Source organism: Podarcis melisellensis (assembly GCF_964234715.1).
Source record: "Podarcis melisellensis genome assembly, chromosome: 8".
Classification (NCBI taxonomy): Eukaryota; Metazoa; Chordata; class Lepidosauria; order Squamata; family Lacertidae; genus Podarcis; species Podarcis melisellensis.
Window position 1 is genome coordinate 3324146 of NC_138540.1, and position 17998 is coordinate 3342143.

General features: G+C 44.6%; 1 protein-coding gene and 1 pseudogene across 2 annotated transcripts; both read left to right on the forward strand.

Annotated features, from left to right (window-relative positions):
* Positions 1-3396: 3396 nt before the first annotated feature.
* Positions 3397-17592, forward strand: LOC309375558 (pituitary homeobox 3-like). The gene is made up of 3 exons (XM_081921387.1): positions 3397-3861; positions 13181-13395; positions 15713-17592. Exons 1-3 carry the CDS (start codon positions 3774-3776, stop codon positions 16214-16216), a joined length of 807 nt encoding a protein of 268 aa, XP_081777513.1. The 5' UTR covers positions 3397-3773; the 3' UTR covers positions 16217-17592.
* LOC309375575 (vacuolar ATPase assembly integral membrane protein VMA21 pseudogene) lies at positions 10348-11925 on the forward strand (annotated as a pseudogene). Its single transcript has one exon. The product of its transcript is annotated as a vacuolar ATPase assembly integral membrane protein VMA21 pseudogene (transcript).
* Positions 17593-17998: the final 406 nt, after the last annotated feature.

Sequence of the window (17998 nt, forward strand, 5' to 3'; positions counted from 1 at the left end):
CACTGCATCTCGATGGCCACTGAGAGAAAAGGATGCTGGACTAGATGGGCCATTGGACTGATCCAGTTGGCTCTTCCTGTGTTCTTAGAACCATGTATACCACCCCGAAATTCTTGAAGTCAGTATGGGGGCACCGACAGATGGGTCACCAGTCTTGCATGCAGAGGATTCCCTTTGCATCTTGTCTTCATACAGAACATGGGTGGAGAGAACCTCTCCCTTAAACTTCAGATCTGGAGCCATTTTTGCCAAGGGGTGAAACGTTTCCTAGCAGGCTGGCCTTTCAGCTGTCACAGCTGCCGATGGATTCCAGTCTGTCAAATTCTGCCTTAGCACAGCTGTTGGGAGGAAAAAGAAGGAAGGATGTGTGATGAGAAGCTGCTGAGACTGTTCAGAGCCAGTGGGGCAGCATGTTTTTAATGCACTGGGAATTTGGAGAAAATGGAAGGACACGGTGACAGATGCTGCAGTGTACAGTTCTGCAGTTTACCGCATGGGGCATCTGCACAGAGACCCCAAGATTCCCAGTCTGAGCTTTGTCTTTATAAAGAAACCAGGTTAAATTGCTGGCATCTCCAGCCAAAAGGATCTCAGGTGGCATCCATGGCTGGAGAAAGCCTGTGCCTGAACTCTTTGATCACTGCCAGTCAAGAATACTCAGCTGTAGACCAGTAGTCTACTACAGCATGAGAATAAGGCAGGATCATATGTAGTATGGTTAAAGCATCCTTCCCCATGTTGTTGTACCCATTTGTTCTTTCTCTCCCTATCATCTCTGGTCAAACAAGCTGTTGCTGAGTTTTCAAGCTCTACAAAACCCTACAAAGGCTGTTAACAGATAATGGTGGTAGGAGCATATGACCCCTCCTCTCTTGTGCCACCTTCAACACTCTCCAAAAACTGCTTTCCCGATAAGATAGTGCCAATTATCTCCTACAGACGCTTGCTAGAGCCCTAGGAAGTCTGGAAAGGAGATACTTAGAATGGACGAAGATACACCGCAACTCTTTTATGGAAGGCTGATGATAAAGACTACAGAGATGGTGTCAGTGCCATGGATTAAGAGGATTTCAGAAAACCTGAGCTGCCTAGGAGAAAGAGATTCCCAAGCGACTTGCAGAGGCCAGTCTGTCTGAATATCTTGGGAGGAGGAGGAGAAGGAGAAGGAGAAGTGAAGAGCATGTCATTGCCTTCAATCTTTCAACTGAAAGGAAATGTGGAAACCCGACCTTATCCTTAGGATGGCAAAGAAGCAACTATCCCATCTTTCAAGGGCTAATTAGCCGCTGCTGTAGGGGCAGCATCTTATACGTCTCCTGTGTCAGCCTTGCAGAGGATGCCCAGCCTGGACAAAAGAGACAGTCTTTCCAGGCTTCCTGCTTGCCCACCTCCATGTTAGCTGGTGGCATGGGGAGATCTGCCTGATGGTTTGGAAGGGGACTGGATCTGCATCCAATAACCACTTAGCTTCTACTCTCACCAGCATCTTTGGCCTACATGGTTCCCATTCTTGACTCCACTGCAGTGCACAATGCAACGTAAGATGTTGTTGTATCACAGAACCCAGGCTTTAGGCCAGGGACAGAGAACCTGAAGCCCTCCCAATGTTGTGGATTGCAGCTCCCATCAGCCTCAGTCAACATAGCCAATGGTTTGGGATGCTGAGTGCTGAAGTCCAGCAATTGAATGGAATGAATGGAAAGAGCTGGGGGGTTGGGGTAGGAGACACATAGCTATATTTAAAAGTAGAAAAAACAGTATCATTGTCTGGCTAGGTAACTTCCCAGTTCACAGAAGCTATTTTAAAGGGCCTTCTGCGACAGAAGTGGGAGCTGCCTATAAGCATCAATGACGAAATCAAAGATTTTATGTAGCTTCACTTTTATGTGAGCTTCACTCACCCTCCAAATGCCCCCCAAAAAAGAATAAAAAGAAATGCAGGAGGGGCAATTCCAAAATAGGCCAATGAAGACTGAGCACACTCAGTGAGCACCGAAATCTAACTAATATTCAGGAGATGGGAAGGGGGGAAATAGAGATGGGGAATGGAATGTAGTGAACAGAAACAGTCCAGTTGCACCATTTTTTTGTGACAATACAGTAGTTGAATGGAATTCCTGTGTCTAGAGATACTATATCTCTGTGTATCAAAGTCTGAGGACAAATGAGAGGGAAACCATGGAACTTCATTTCAAAATTTCCTTTTTAGGTCCTCTTGAACATTTGATAGCATGTTACTGCACATTTATCCAAATTCATACCTTTCTTGCAATGTTGCTTATTATACACATTTTTGCAATATATTTCTTGTAATATAAAGGTAAAAAACGTAAAGGGCCCCTGGATGGTTAAGTCCAATCAAAGGTGACTATGGGGTGCAGTGCTCATCTTGCTTTTCAGGCCAAGGGAGCCAGCATTTGTCCACAGACAGCTTTCTGGGTCATGTGGCCAGCATGACTAAACCACTTCTGGCGGAAGCCGTGATGGAAGCCAGAGTGCCCGGAAACACTGTTTACCTATTTATCTACTTGTACTGGTGTGCTTTCAAACTGGTAGGTTGGCAGAAGCTGGGACAGAGCAACAGGAGCTCACCCTGTTGCATGGATTTGAACCACCGGCCTTCTGGTCGGCAAGCCCAAGAAGCTCAGTGGCTTAGATCACAGCGCCACCCGCATCTCATAATATAATGCAGTTTTATATGTTTTCACTGATACATGCATTCTTATGTACACTTTCCCCTAATTTTTGCACACATTTTTTTCCCTTGGAGAATTTCTTCATTGCAGAAATTATACCAGTGAGAATTTTGAAGAATAGCTGCATTTCAGTTTGCATAGCATTTTGAAAAAGTGCCTTTCAACACGAACTGAGCGGAATTTCTCTCCCATCCTTAAACTAGGTCAGTTTGCATTAAAAATGTGAACCAAACTGAATGTCTTTCCCCCATCCCTATATTCTGAGCCAGCTGACTGCTCACTGTTGGAAACACAATCCTGGGCTCGATGGACCTTTGATCTCCTCTCACAGGACAGTTCTTCTGTTCTCCCATTAAGTGGTGTCAGAGGCAAGCCACAAGGATGAATGAAACTCCAAATGGGAAATGTAAACAGAGAGACAACTGGTGCCGAAATGGTGCACATTCAGCGTCTCCTCCTCCAATGAGCACAAGCTGAACAAAACACTGGCCTCCCCAGCTGCCATCTTCTCATCCATCCCCACATCCAGCTTCCCCAGCCCGCTGTGGAGACCATGCCTGATTGGCACCTGGTTAGATTGCACTCAGCTGTCCCTGATATTTGACACACACACACACACACACACACACACACCTTCCTGCCGCGCTAAAGAACACGCCAGCCCTGGGAAAGAGAAATAAACATGTGAGAGAGGGGAGGTGGGTTGAAAAACAGCAGCGCCCTGGGAGCAAAATAGTCCCTAAGAAGTTGCAAACCTCTTTGGTGGAGGGAAGAGTCAGACCTTAAGACAGTCCTGGTGGAGGAAGGCTAAGCCTTTAGAATATGGCTAATGGGGCTCCATGAAGGAGATCCCTGGAAAGAGGTTCACAACCAGCAAGGATTTTGATTTCAAAGAGCCAGTGGGAAGGGATTCCGTAGCCTGGACGGCCTCTTCCATGCTCATCTCCCATCAGCACAGCAGAACAGACGCATCAGGCTCTGCCAGCCAGGGAGATTTTGTGGAGTAGGAGGCATCGTGGTTCTGCTTCCAAGCAGTGGGGCTTGAACAGAGGGACCTGTCTTTGCACCTTTGGGAGTATGTCAACATTGCTGCAAGCTGCAGATGGGACCACCGATGGGATACCACCGAGAGCTCTGGCTGGGACACCCAGCACAGAGAGTGGAGGTAAGGCATGGAATCAAAGAGACCTGCATTCTTGGGGGCTCCCAAGCCATTGGTTCGGGGAGTGGTGGTGCCTCTGAAAGTAATCCTTTCGTTAGCACAGATGAGCAACATCATAAATTTGCAGCAGGCTGGAGGCAAGTAAAGGGAACTGAAAAAAGAATGAGAAAGAGGTATCCATACTGTGCACACCTACTTATTTCGTTCCACTGTCACTTTTGGTTGCACAACCTATCCTGCAGGTTTCTTATACCACCTGGAACCCTGCAAAGCCTGGGTGCCGGTGGTGAAACCTGGGTGAGTGTGTACATGCATATAGCAATGGTAATCCTTCTTTCAGTTCTCTTGAGAAAAGTAACATTTGTTTCCAGCCTCATCCAAACTCCTGCTCACATAATCAGAGCAGAAAGGGAGGAATTAGTTTCCACTTTCTCAATGCATGGTTAGAGTCTAGAACAGAGATTCCAGACTGTGTTAGCAACTGCAACTAAAGAACCAGGGAGCCGGAGCTTTTATGGATTAAGTAATCTGGGATTCAAGAATGGGAGGCCAAGAATAAATCCTGAAAATATATGGGATTGAAAGAAGCAGAGTTAAGTGAGGGAAGAACAGCAAATCAGGACAATATTTTGAAATGGGCAGCGGGAACACCACAGATCCTTAAGATCTGATCTATATTTGGGCCCAGTTGCTGGTGTGACCATCTTTCTTCAGATCTGCATGCTTTCTGGAGTAGTATTAATAGATAATTGTTTTTCTGTTTATACTCTCTTGATCTGAGATATTTTCTAATCCTTCATTTGCTTCAACTTCAAGCCATGCAAGAGTAATTGGAAGTAGAAAGGGCAAGTATGCCCTGCAGAGATTTGACCTAATTCAGACAGTTTATATTCTTCTGTACTCCAGTACTGCATGTGGTGGGAGGCAAAGTAATATTAGCAAGAATGTCAAGCCCTTGCCCCAAACAACTTACAATTTAAATGTTGACAGCATCCAAAACACAGGTGCTCTTGGCTCACAGAGGCCTTGCACATGCCCCCCCCCCTTGTGCCAATGGAAGAGGCTTTTAAAAATGATGCCTCCTGTGAAAAGGCAGACTGGAATTAAAGGTCTGTCCCTTTCTCCTTCCAGAGCATGGGGTCACCCACTGAAGTTGACAGGCAGGCAACAGATTCAGGATATACTTTTTCACAAGAAAGCTATTAAACATGATAGCTAAATGGAACCTCCCTGTTCAGAAGCACTGTATCTCTGGATCCCAAGTGTTGAGATAAGTAAGAGGGGATAGGTGTTGTCTTCATGCCCTCCTTGCAAGCTTCTCAGAAATTACCCAGATTGACATACAAGATAGGGCTTTGTTCTGCTCAGTCAGAGCAGGTATCTTAGAGAGCTGTGTTAGTCAGGGATTTTGAAAAAGATATAGTGTACTTTCAATTACAATAATTATTAAGGAATTTATAGAGGCTGACCAATAACATAATTATATGAGTGGCTCACAAAGATAAAACTATAAATTTCAATATGAAAGGAATTATAAGAACAATTGCAGCACTTTTAAAATATACAATCAGTGTGATAGAAATTCAGATTTTAAAATCTTGGGAGAACAAAGAGGCCTTCAGCTGGCACTGAAGGTGCCAGGTGAGCCTCTCCAGTGTACCTGGAGTGTCACTGATGAGAAAGGCCCTCTCCCTAATAAGGATTGGGAGCAATTCGATTCAGCGCCTAATTCTCACTTTCTGAAACAATCCCTGAACTGAAACACAACCATTCCTTAAAAAATTCACACTTCTCTTAATTTTGAAATGCAATTCTCCAGCCGAGTAATATGTGCAAAAATGTATATACTCAGGTGAACTGTGCATAAAAATGCATACATTAGTGAAAATTACTGAAAAGTGCAGTATAACTGGGAAAATTCATTTGCAAAAATGTGTCTACTAGGCAAGACTGTGTGCAAAAATCTGTGCAGTAGAAATTCAAAAATGCTGATTAATTTTCATGAGTGTTTTGTTTTTTTAAAGACAACCCTGCAAACCAATATGGTAATGTAAAGAACTCAATTTGAGAGAAACTGAAACTGTCAGATTTGCCGATCTCTTCTCCTGAGTAGCCACTCACCTCACAGAGGCAGGAAGTGGACAGGAGCCAGTGAAAATCTTAGTATATTAGCCTGTCCTTTAGACTGAAACTGGCCAGTTAACTCTAGCTGAGAACATCAACGTCCAGAGGTGACTGACAAACAAATTGTCTCGGGACAGCCTGTCCTGGGTTAATCGCGCCTGCTTTGCAGTGTAACACCTGACCCTGCAATTCAGTCTATGCAAGTACCCAGGATTAGCTTAGGTTAAAGGAGAAAGTTATTAAACTCCTGTTTATCATTATTTCCTGTTATGCTCATAAACACTTCCAGCGTCTTGGACAGAATGAGCAATTGTAGGTGCTTGTCAGCCAAGCTTGACACTGCCAGGGCAGCTGGCACACAGGGGCAGATTTGAAATGCCATGAAAGGGTCAGAAATGGTGTCAACCTTTTTTTCTTGAAGTGCAATAATATTTCTACCAATGGGCAAGGTGGTGGAGGTGATGGGAAGGGAGACACTTGGCTTTTCTGCCTCAGGACCAACCTCCCCAGCCACACCGAAGAGAGGGATCAAATTCGGACTGGAGCAGCACAGGCCTCTCCTGCTTCCATATAGTGAAGCTGATCAGACTAGCAACAGCTGAACCTTGTTTTAGGATCGTTTCCTTCACAAAACCTGAGGACATTTGGCGAGCTTAGGGGGTACAGGGGAGCCTGTGTGGCACACAAAAATTCTGCCATCAAGCACTTTGTTGCCACTCTTCCCACCCCTCACATCCACCACATGAAGCGGCTGCCTCACTCTGCCTAATGTGAGAGCCAGCCCAGAGTTTTAACCACATCATTTCCCCAAATAATCCCTTCCTAAGCAGCATATGTACAAATGGTCAGATACCTGTATAATATCTGTATCCTCCCCCCATCCGCTCCGCTTTACAAGGCTGAAAGCTATTGAGAGTGATTATTTTAGATGTGGAAGCAGGACACCCTCTCTCCCCTGTGCTGCTGCTGCTGCTTCACTTGCAGGTATAAAAAACCAAGCAGCTGTATACAGTGCTTTGATGTAAAAAGAAAGAATCTTTGCTACATCTTTGGGCTGTTCCTGACAATGTAATTTAGAGAGAGGTAAATATTGGATGCAGGGGGCGCTGTGGGTTAAACCACTGTGCCACTTGGGCTTGCTGATTGGAAGGCCGGCAGTTCAAATCCCCGCAGTTCAAATCCCTGCGACGGGGTGAGTTCCTGTTGCTCACCTAGCAGTTGGAAAGCACAACAAGTGCAAGTAGATAAATAGGTACCGCTCCGGCGGGAAGGTAAACGGCGTTTCCGTGTGCTGCTCTGGTTTGCCAGAAGCTGCTTAGTCATGCTGGCCACATGACCTGGAAAAACTGTCTGCGGACAAACATCGGCTCCCTCGGTCTATAGAGCAAGATGAGCGCACGACTCCAGACTGGACCTAACGGTCAGGGGTATCTTTACCTTTTAAATATTGTTTGAGGAGGAGCTGGTGGCTGCTGCTTCCCATCACAGCCAGCCCCACACAAATGTGTAAGAGCCTGTGTAAGAGGGCACACCTAACAGAGGCCCAGGGACAAGACCAGGGGTAGGCAACCCAAGGCCCGTGCTCCACAATTGCCTTCTCAATCTGGCCCGCAGATGGTCTGGGAATCAGCATGGTTTTACATGAGTAGAATGTGTGCTTTTATTCAAAAGGCATCTCTGGGTTATTTGTGGGGCATAGGAACTCGTTCATTCCCCTCCCCCCAAAAAATATATAGCCTGGCCCACGACATGGTCTGAGGGACAGTGGACCGGCCCATGGCTGAAAAGGGTTGCTGACCCCTGGATAAGACCCATGCCTTGTACAGAAAACGCCTCCGTTTCAGTCTGCACCATTTTCTCCAGGCAGGGTCTCCTCAAAATCCAGTAGACCTTCTTTCAGCTATTATAGACAATGCTCTGCTAGATGGACTCAGTGGTTTGCCTTTGGGAAGGGCTGAAGCTCATAGGAACAGAACACCAGGACCACCAAGGAGGTGAAAGAGAACCCCGGAGAGTCACTTCACAGGCCAGGTGCAGGCAGACCTCAGGCCTATAGGATCTCCCTTGTGTCCACCAACAGGGCCAGCTCTTCTGTTAGGTCCCTGTTAGGATGCAGAGCAGGGCGTGGAGCGGAGGCGTTGGCAGACAGAGCGGCATGTGCCAGGCGGACTGGTCTGCTGTGGTGGGAAATGCTGTCCTGTCACCAGGGCTGAAGCAAGATTCAGCTGCTAGTCCACTTGACTTTGATACTTGGACTGGGAGGTTCAGGCTGACATCTCCACTGTACACCTTCAGGCGCAAGGCGAAAACATCCTTCTTCAACCTGGCCTTGGGCTAGGGGTTATGGTGTGCTCAAGGAAGGGTTACTGGTTCTGTTCTGTTCTTGCTCTTATTTGGTATTTTGTGTTTCTTATCTTGTATTTTTATGTTGTGAACTGCTCTCAGGTCTATGGATGAAGGACAGTGTACAAATTTAATAAACAAATAAAAATGAAATGGGGAGTACAAATCTAGAGCTGAGTTTCTACAGATTTGAACACAAAACTGTCCAGCACAGCTGCACAAAGATTTGGTCTAAGCTAAGGCAACCCATTAATATTCTTCTTTTACAGGAAACAAAATGACAGAGAAACATTTTTTAAAAAAACTTGCTATTTTACTTGTTATTGTTAACTTTGGGGTATCAAATTACCCAGATCTACCTTCTGCTCACTTCAGTTATAGGAGCTATATGAGCCGGCCAAAAGGTAAAAGAAAGCTTCCTATATTCCTAACAGCAGGCAGGTAAATAAGAACTTGAAAAGAGCGTCTGCTGGATCAGGCCAATGGCTCACCTAGTACAGCATCCTGTGCGCTATTGGCACACCTGGCCCTCCCAGCAAGTGACATTCAGAGAACACTGTGGCTGGTGGCCATTGATAGCCTTCTCCTCCTCCACTGACTTGTCTATGCCTCTTTTAAAGCCATTCATGCTTGGTGGTCATCACTGCCTCCTGTGCTGCATGAAATGCGAAACCCTCCTGAAATAATAACGTTTTATTTTATTTACGGGATTTTTTTTTTTAGAATGGCTCAATAGGCCCCAGAAATTCTTTAATGAAAGAACATCTCTCCCCCCCCCCAATATAATCATACTTACTAAATGGATACTTGATTCAAAATTTGTATCTTACTTTTTTTTCCTTTTTTTTCTTTGCAAGCCTTGACATTTTAAAACACGTGTTTCATGAAAGAGGTATAAGGAAAGCACAACCTACTTACACTGTTACACAAATGCACATTGATCAAATACTTTAATCAACTTTAAAGTCATGGGAAAAGTTCATTTCATGTATTTTCAACAAACATCCATTGAAGATTTGAACAATGAGGCATTTTAATTAGTAATCCAAAAATAAATCGGACCTAGTTATGGATTTCAGATTGTTGTAAGCACTGTGTTTGTATCCCCTTGTAAAAACCTGCACTTTCAGACAGTTTTGGACAAAACTGCAGTCTGTGGTCACCTATGGCCCATGTGTTACTGGTTATTCAGATCAGTGACACATCCTTGAAGCTGGTTATAAGAAGAAATGTGTCAGTTGGCCCAAAGAGTGTGAATGAGATTATTAAGGTTGCTTCTGCTCTGGCCCTTTCTCTGGAATGATAGGTGTATGTTATGGCTACACCAGGCAGGCTGTTGCTAGTTTTAAGGGTCTGTTTGCAGGTTCAGCCCACTGCATAACTTCCCTTTCAGTGTGGCTGGTGGATTAGTGAAAACCGTATTTACTCGAGTCTAATGCGCCATCAAATCTAACTGATATCTGAATCTAACAGGTATCTGAAGAAGTGCGCATGCACATGAAAGCTCATACCAATAACAAACTTAGTTGGTCTCTAAGGAGCTACTGGAAGGAATTTTTTAAATTTTGTATCGAATCTAACACGCACCTGTTTTCAGAACCTTGAAACCAAAAAAAAAGCATTTGCTGGCGAATGTGAATGTGCCATTGAATCAAATGCACACCTGAATTTTCACCATGTAATTTGGCCAAAAAAAGATGAGCATTAGATTCAAGTCAATATGGTTAATTGTCCTTAATCACTCAGAGGAAAGTGAACACTCACTCTTTCTCCTTTGTATGTGAAAGAGCTTATTTTCCTACAAAATAAATAAAAGGGGAAATCCATCAAGGTAACCAGTAATGAAAAGGGAGCAGTAACTGATTCCCCAAAGGGGAATCCATTCCTGGTTTCCCCCGCCCTCAGCGACACGGGACCTGGAAGCAGCGAGGGAGCGCTTGCTAGAAGGGCCGTTCCTTGGTCACGTGACCCGCAGGGGAGGCCGGGCGTCAGCTGACGTGGCCGCTCTCGGCGCGCGCAGCTCCTCCGCTTCCCTTCTCCGCCATGGACGCCAAGGCCGCCCGGCCCGAGCCCCGCTTCGAGGCCAACTTGGCCTCGACCCTCAAGACGCTGCTCTTCTTCACCTCGCTGATGATCCTGCTGCCCATCGGGCTCTACTTCTTCTCCAAGGCCTACCTCTTCGAGGGGCTCCTGGGCATGTCCACCCGGGACGGCTACTTCTACAGCGCCGTGCTGGCCGTGCTGGCCGTGCACACCGTGCTGGCGCTCTTCGTCTACGCGGCCTGGAACGAGGGCGCGCGGCAGGGGCGCGCGGCCAAGCGGGACTGAGAGGCGGCGACGCCTCGCCCGCGCTTTGCACCCTTCCCCCCAGTCCAGCAGCCTTTGTCGTTTTAAATTGCCGCTCTGCCTTCTAGTCACAGGTACGTAGCCGCCTTGGTCTGCCTAGTCGAAACAAAAGGGAGAAATTCCTTCGAGTAGCACCTTAGAGATCAGCTCAGTTCGTGGTTGGTATGAGCTTTCGTGTGCTTGCAGACTTCTTCGGATACCAGGGAGCTTCATGAGCCTCAGGACCTGGCAGAGTTGGGAAGACTGGAAGGAGCCTCGACAGGAGGACGGATCCCGGAATCGGTTTCCACAATCTGTCTGCAGAATGCTGCTCGGAAACGTTGGCTTGCTTAGTAACCTGCCTGGAACTGTTTTGAAATGAACAAGAGAATTCGTCAAGTTGAACATGAAGGATTTGAGAGCTTCGCCAACAGAGTCTGGACCAAAAATGGTTGAAGTTCGTGTGAAAGAGACTTTATTCCTGTGTCTTTTAGATTGGGGGGGGGGGTTCCAACTTCAGGAGCCTTGACTGACAGTATTCTGCCTACAATTCATGGTTAAACAGTCACGTGATAATTACACTGATAATTACAAGTTTTCTGCCTTGCCACTAATGTCTGTTTAACATTATTTGTTGTGGAATTATGGGGGAAATCGCCACTTTTATGGGGGCAGCACTACAGTACACCAAAAAAACTTCTTTATTTCACTGGAACCTGCTATACAGGATTCAGCACACAAGCCCAGCTGAAATGCACCAATGTGCAGCTAACTTGGGTTAGCTGTTTCAGTAGCTAATGTGAAGTCCTGCGTAAGGACAAATTTTTCCTTCAGGTGAAATTAACTTTCACAACTTTCCTGAATCTTGAATATTTTATCATTACCCTTCTAAGGTTTTATATACTCTGTTTTTAAATCCTAACATAAGGCATAAGTCCTGGGATTGAAAATGTTTACAAATGAGAACCTCCTACTTGTGTTACTATAAAGCACTAGGAATAAAGGAATATTTTAAAATGTAAGGATGTAAAATAGCGACAGTGTCTTAAGGGGATCTGTAAATAGGTTTTACGCTTTTTAAAGGAGGAGGAATCTAATGTTGGGCAACTTGCTGCTGCTTTATCTGAATTGCAAATTTATTTTGTACTGTATTGTGTTAAAATTTCTCTTTCCTTCCCTTATCTATGGAATTGATGTATTGTGAACCTTTTTGATAAAACGTAAGCATATAGCATAAAAATAAAAAATAAATAAAAGGGATTTCCTTCTCAATAAGCTTTATAGGAGGGTTTTGTTTAGTGCTATTTTTCTGGGGGTACTCAAGGATGCACAATAAGTACTGTCACCTCTTTTTCACCAAATGTTAAAAGTGTGGCATTGTAGCAACTTTATGGTGAGTACCAGCAACTTTTTTTCCTTTTTTAAAAAAAGCACTGGTTTTGCCTGTGGGTGTGTTCAGCGTACAATTCGGGGGTGGGAGCAGTGCAGCATTGTAAAGTATTGTGTCGAACTATAATTTTTATAGTGCAGAAAGTCAATGCCACAGCTGTGATAAAGGTTCCTGGGTGGATAGTTACTCCAAGTTATCCAGTTGAGTAATAAAAAATTGTTTGTAATGTTTGAAGTAAGCAAAATTAGCCTCATTGTAGGTACCTCTACAGATCTTTCCCCTAGAGAACATAGCAATTATTTATTTAGAAAAGTACTTTAGACTGCCTCTTAAACTAAATAGATGTATTCAACAGTGCTTTGTTTTTTATTGTTGGGGGGGGGGGGAGTTTCTTGTTTTTGTTTTTTGAAGTTTTCACAATAAAAGAAGCAAATAAAGAGAAGAAAGAAACTAAAGAAAGAAGAAACTGAAGAAAAAACTACAAGATCCTCCCTCATCGCTATAACTTAGCTTTTATCCCCTACAGAGGAAAGTGTGCCTTCCCCACTCTCACCTGGGCTCATCCTTCTCTTCCCACAGCCTCCCACCCCGGGAGATCTCCCATGACCTGCCTCTCACACAGGGTCTAAACTGCCCTTCCCCTTCATCTGAGAGAAAAGTAAGGAAAGAAAAAAGAGAAAGAAATAGATAAAAGGACATCATTTGTCAGTTGTGTATACAATATTTCTTAATAATAGTCAAATGCTCAATCTAGGTTATTCAGTTAGAAATCCCTTTACTGGTCATTGTTTTCCCAGCTGTCCAGTGCTCTTCAGTTCGTTTACTTTTTTCAATGCAGAAAGTTGTGCTGCTTAGCTTATTTTTGTTGTTGTTTTGTTAAGAGTGTTCTAGAGAAGATGGTTGTTTTACTGATGATTTGTCAATATGATTTGTGTTGTAATTATGTCGTTCTGTTACTGTCATGTGAGCTGTGTGAGTGAAAAGTGGCAAAGGAATATAATAAATGAAATCAGGGTGATGTACAATAAAATCTGTGAATGCAAAAAGCATGAAATACCATAAAATCAATACAGAAGGCAGGTAGTGAGCTTGATGCCCACTGTACATGCTGACATCTCCCATGTTCCTGGTTCTTTACAGGAGAGAATGGTGAGGTTTCTCAGTGCAAATCTTCAGATTCCAGCGGTGAGGAGGAGGCCAACGTGGGGAAGAAGAAGCCACGTAGGCAGAGAACTCATTTCACCAGCCAGCAACTCCAGGAGCTGGAGGCCACGTTTCAACGGAATCGCTACCCAGACATGACCACCAGGGAGGAGATTGCAGGCTGGACCAATCTGACGGAGCCCAGGATTAGGGTGAGCGGAGAGCTGTGTTGAGACAGGCAGCAAGCGTAATTAGAGATGCAAAGGCTGGGGTGGGGGGTCAGAAAAAAGCAACACCCCATTCCCCCCCAAGCCTTGTCTCTCATTTTTCCAATTTAAAAACTGAAAATTTGGGGGGACATGAAATATTGTCTCTCTTACAATAAGTGAAATGCTAATGCACAATTATTGCATCAGCGACATGCTGCAGAATATGTCTGCAAAAAACAAACAAGCGCCTGACCGGAGGGGCCTCTAGAAATTGCTGGGGCAGGGCAGGAGTGAGGTGAGGGCAATGCAGTTGCACTAATGGGAGCACCAAGTTGGCAGCTGTGGCGCTTCTGCTGGTGTAGGCAGCTTTTAGTCACTCAGAATGTGTGGTGTGAATATTGTCTCCCATAAAAAGCTACAGCATTAGAGAATAATAATTCATGCTATCCTGTAGGCATGATATTTAAATGGTGGTCCAACCTCAGGCATGCTTGGAGGAAACAGATTACTTGGATCCATTCCAGTGGCTTCAGCACTTGCCAGGTCACTGAAACTGCCTTGGCTACCCTGGTTGATGGCATTTGTCGAGAGAGAGACAAAGGCAGTGTGACCCTGCTCATTCTCCTTGGCCCACCAGCGGCTTTTGATACTGCTGACCATGGTATCCCCCATGGAGCACACTGCTTCAGTGGTTCCACTTCTACCTCCAGGGCCATTTCCAGCAAATAGCTATGGGAAGCCGCTGTTCAGCACCAAGGGAACTGACCTGTAGTGTCCCGCAGGGTTCCATATTTCTTTACCTGCTATTCAACATCTATATGAAGCAGCTGGGAACTATCAGGAGATTTGGAGTGAGATGTCAGATAAATGGATGACATCCAGCTCTATCTCTCTGTCCCATCTGAATTGGGAGAGGCAGTGATGGAATGAATGTGGGCCCATAAACTGAAGCTGAATTCTGAAGAGAAAGGTGTTGTGTGTCCCAAGTTCTCACACCTGGGAGATGGAGTTGCGCACTCTTGCAATGAGCAGGTCTGTGCACTGTGCTCCTGGGTTCAACTCTGTCCCTGGAGGTTCAGATGGCTTCAGTGGCTAGGAGTGCCTTATTCCAGCTCTGCCTGATCTACCAACTATGATGCCTATTGGATAGAAATGTCTCGGCCACAGTATTCCATGCTCTGGTAACGTCCAGACTGGATTATTGAAGATGACTCAGAAACTTCAATCAGTCCAAAATGCTGAGGTTCCATTTAGAGCTCACAGATTCCTCTTTAAAAACAGCTGCATTAGTTGCCAGTTCATTTTCAGGCCCAGTTTATGGTGTTCACATTAGTGTTTAAATCCCTAAATGACTAAGCCTTGAGTCCTATCAGAAAAAAGGTAGGGTATAAATGAATAAATATATATATATATATATATATATATAAATACTTGTACAGTGGTACCTTGATTCTCAAACTTGATCCGTTCTGGAAGTCCATTCCAAAAAGTTCTAAAACCAAGGTGTGCTTTTCCCATAGAAAGTAATGCAAAATGGATTAATCTCTTCCAGACTTTTAAAAACAACCCCTAAAACAGCCATTTAACATGAATCTTACTATCTAACGAGGCCATTGATCCATAAAATGAAAGCAATAAACAATGTACTGCAGTCACACAATCAGTCAATTGATCAGTAGCTGAACTGGGTTCCACAGAGTTACAAAAACAAAACAAAAAAGCCGCGAAAACACAAACACAAAATAAATAGCAAAAACAGACAGACCTCAGCGTAACATTCAAAACAGAAGTGTGGCACTCAAATCAGAAGTGTAACACTCAAAATGGAGCATGTTTGGCTTCTGAAAAAAGTTTGTAAACCAGAACACTTACTTCAGGGTTTGCAGTGTTTGGGTTCCAAGTTGTTTGAGTTCCAAGTTGGGTTCCAAGTTGTTGAGGCATTTGAGAACCAAGGTACCATTGTATACTGCAGTTTCATAAAACATATCAATGTGGTTTTCTACAATTCCATATGCACAATAAAAAACTATCTCAATGTAAACTTGTAAATGTATTTTATCCTAAAATGCACATTCATAAGGCATTTTTGTATGTTTTTGAGCCACAAATAATACCACAAAATCTAGAGAAGTACTAAATCTGAACAATAATTTTGTATCGGCCAGTTTATTTGTTTGAGGAACGAATTAAGTCAGTTTGATTAAAAATGTGGACAAAAGGAAATTCTTAATCAGTTCACTCAGCCACTGAATTTTACGGACCACTGCATTGGAGAGTAGAATTTTCCTTTCTGCTTCTTTCTTCCTTTTTCTCCCTCAAGGTTTGGTTTAAGAATCGCAGAGCCAAGTGGCGGAAAAAGGAGCGTCACCAGCAGACAGAGCTCTGTAAAGGGCCGTTCAGCTCCCAGCTCAACGTCTTGACAAGGAACCCGTATGAGGACCTTTACCCGACCTACGCCTACAGTACTTGGGCTCCCAAGGGGCTGCATGCCAACCCCATCCATAGCAAAGGGTTCCAGCTCTTCAACTCCGTGAACATCAATTCCTTTCCACCCCAAGGTGTGTTCCCAGCAGCTTCAGCAGCCTCCACATCTGGCGTTCCATCTCTGGAAACCTTCAACAGCCTGGCAAGCCCTCCTGGGCCTCCCAGTTCACCGTATGGACCGAGTGCCTCACAATTCTTGTACAGAGACCCCTGCAACTCAAGCCTGGCTGGTTTGAGACTCAGAGCAAAGCAGCCACAGGCCCCCCTCAACTATGGTTCTCCTCAAAATCCAGCCTTGGGGCCCAGCTCCAGCCACTACAATTTGGACAGGCCAGTGTGATGTTGGGGCCCAAAAGAAGGATAGCCTGACGTGTTTCCTTAGAGCTCTTACTGGCAGTGGTTCCCGGGAAGGGTTTGCCTCCATAATTTCTCTGCAAGGGGTGAACAGGATTCACCAGCCCTGGAAAGACGAGCACGTCTAGCCTCTTTCAATCTGGATATTGCCAAATAACCACCTTTCATAAGACTTTTCACACAGTCACCTTTCATGGAGACAGTGCCTTCTCTGAAACTCCAGAACCTGAAGGCTACAAACTGCCAATGTTATTCTGGTTTAATCTGAACCAAGTTGTGTCAGATGCCCAATGTGTTTTTATTTCTTTAGTAGGAGGCCAGAGAAGGTGAATGGCAGGACTTTGCTCAGGCATATAGTACTGTTAAAGGGGGGAGCACATCTGTTATGACCAAAAGTAGAACCCCAAATGAGGAGTGCTGAGGGAACAGAGGAAAAGCAAATCTGAGAAAGCCAGTAGGATACTTGGGTTTACTGGTCTGATCCAGTCAGGTCAGTTTCACCCAAACCATTAACTCATTGAAGCCTCAGATAGTCATTCCCAAACTGGACTTCCTCTCAGTCATTGGAGCAGGAAACATTTGATCTCTGGGTTGTGGGTTCCAGGCCAAGGTTGGCCGAAAGATTCCTGAGTTGCAGGGGGTTGGGGTAGGTGGCCCTGGTGGTCCTTTCCACTTCTAGGTTTCGAGGGTTGAGGGGACTCTGGGCAAAACGATGGCGCTCCCTTTCACCACATATGCCTACATTGGGGGCCCTTTTACTATTAGAAATATGTACTGGGAGCTGGTTTCCTGAAACATCTTGGTTCACCTCCTCCCAATGCCTTTGAAGTTGAGTTGTTCCAGGGCACTATAGAGGAATAAAATGACCACAAAATATGGTAACACTGGGGTTGCTGTGTTTCTGTGGCAGTGGTCTTTTTTGGGAAGGAGATGCTTTCCTCACACTCAGCCTCTTCCATTGATCGGTTTGGAGGGTCCCTCAGCAGCTTCAGGACATCAGCACTTGCTGAAACCTGTGCTACCTCTCCCCCCCCCCCCTGAGATTATTTATATCCAACATGTTTTGAAGATTCGGCCAAATTTAACATTTCTTGTTTTCATTATCAAAAGGGGGAAAACCTTCTCTCTGCAAAGCTAGGAGGGTAGGCCATTGCAGCTTTCTTCCACCAAACAGCCACAACATCTCCACCCTCATGTATGTCCTATAAGCTAATCACTGCCTGATTGCCTTGAACTACTCAGGATTGCTCTGAGGGAATTTTCTAGAGGTGGTATGTAAGGATAGGGGGGAAATTTGATTCAATTTGAAGTTAAAGGCAGAGCTGTCTAATTCACACTGTTTAATAAATATATGAACCAAAACAGTTGTCCTTTGAAATTCATGCTTCTCCAGATTTTACAATGCAGATCTTCAGCCAAATACAAAAGCGCACATAGTAAAGCATGCAGAAAAATGTGTGCATTGGTGAAAATAACACAAAAAGCATTATGTTAGGGGATATTACTTTTCAAACTAGTGTATAATAACATAAAATTGCATGTGAATATTAGGATAAATTTGCACTAAAATGCTGGTGAATTTTCATGTGGGCTTATTTTTTAAGAATCTCAAACTGATGTGGAAATGTGGAGAAGTGGATTTAAGACTGGAAAAACGAGAAAATAAGGGAACCTGAAGCTGACAGTTTTGCCCTCTCCTGATAGTGTCCCCCTGCGCTCACTATATTAGTTTGCATGGGAGATGGAAAACCCATTCAGCATAAACCTT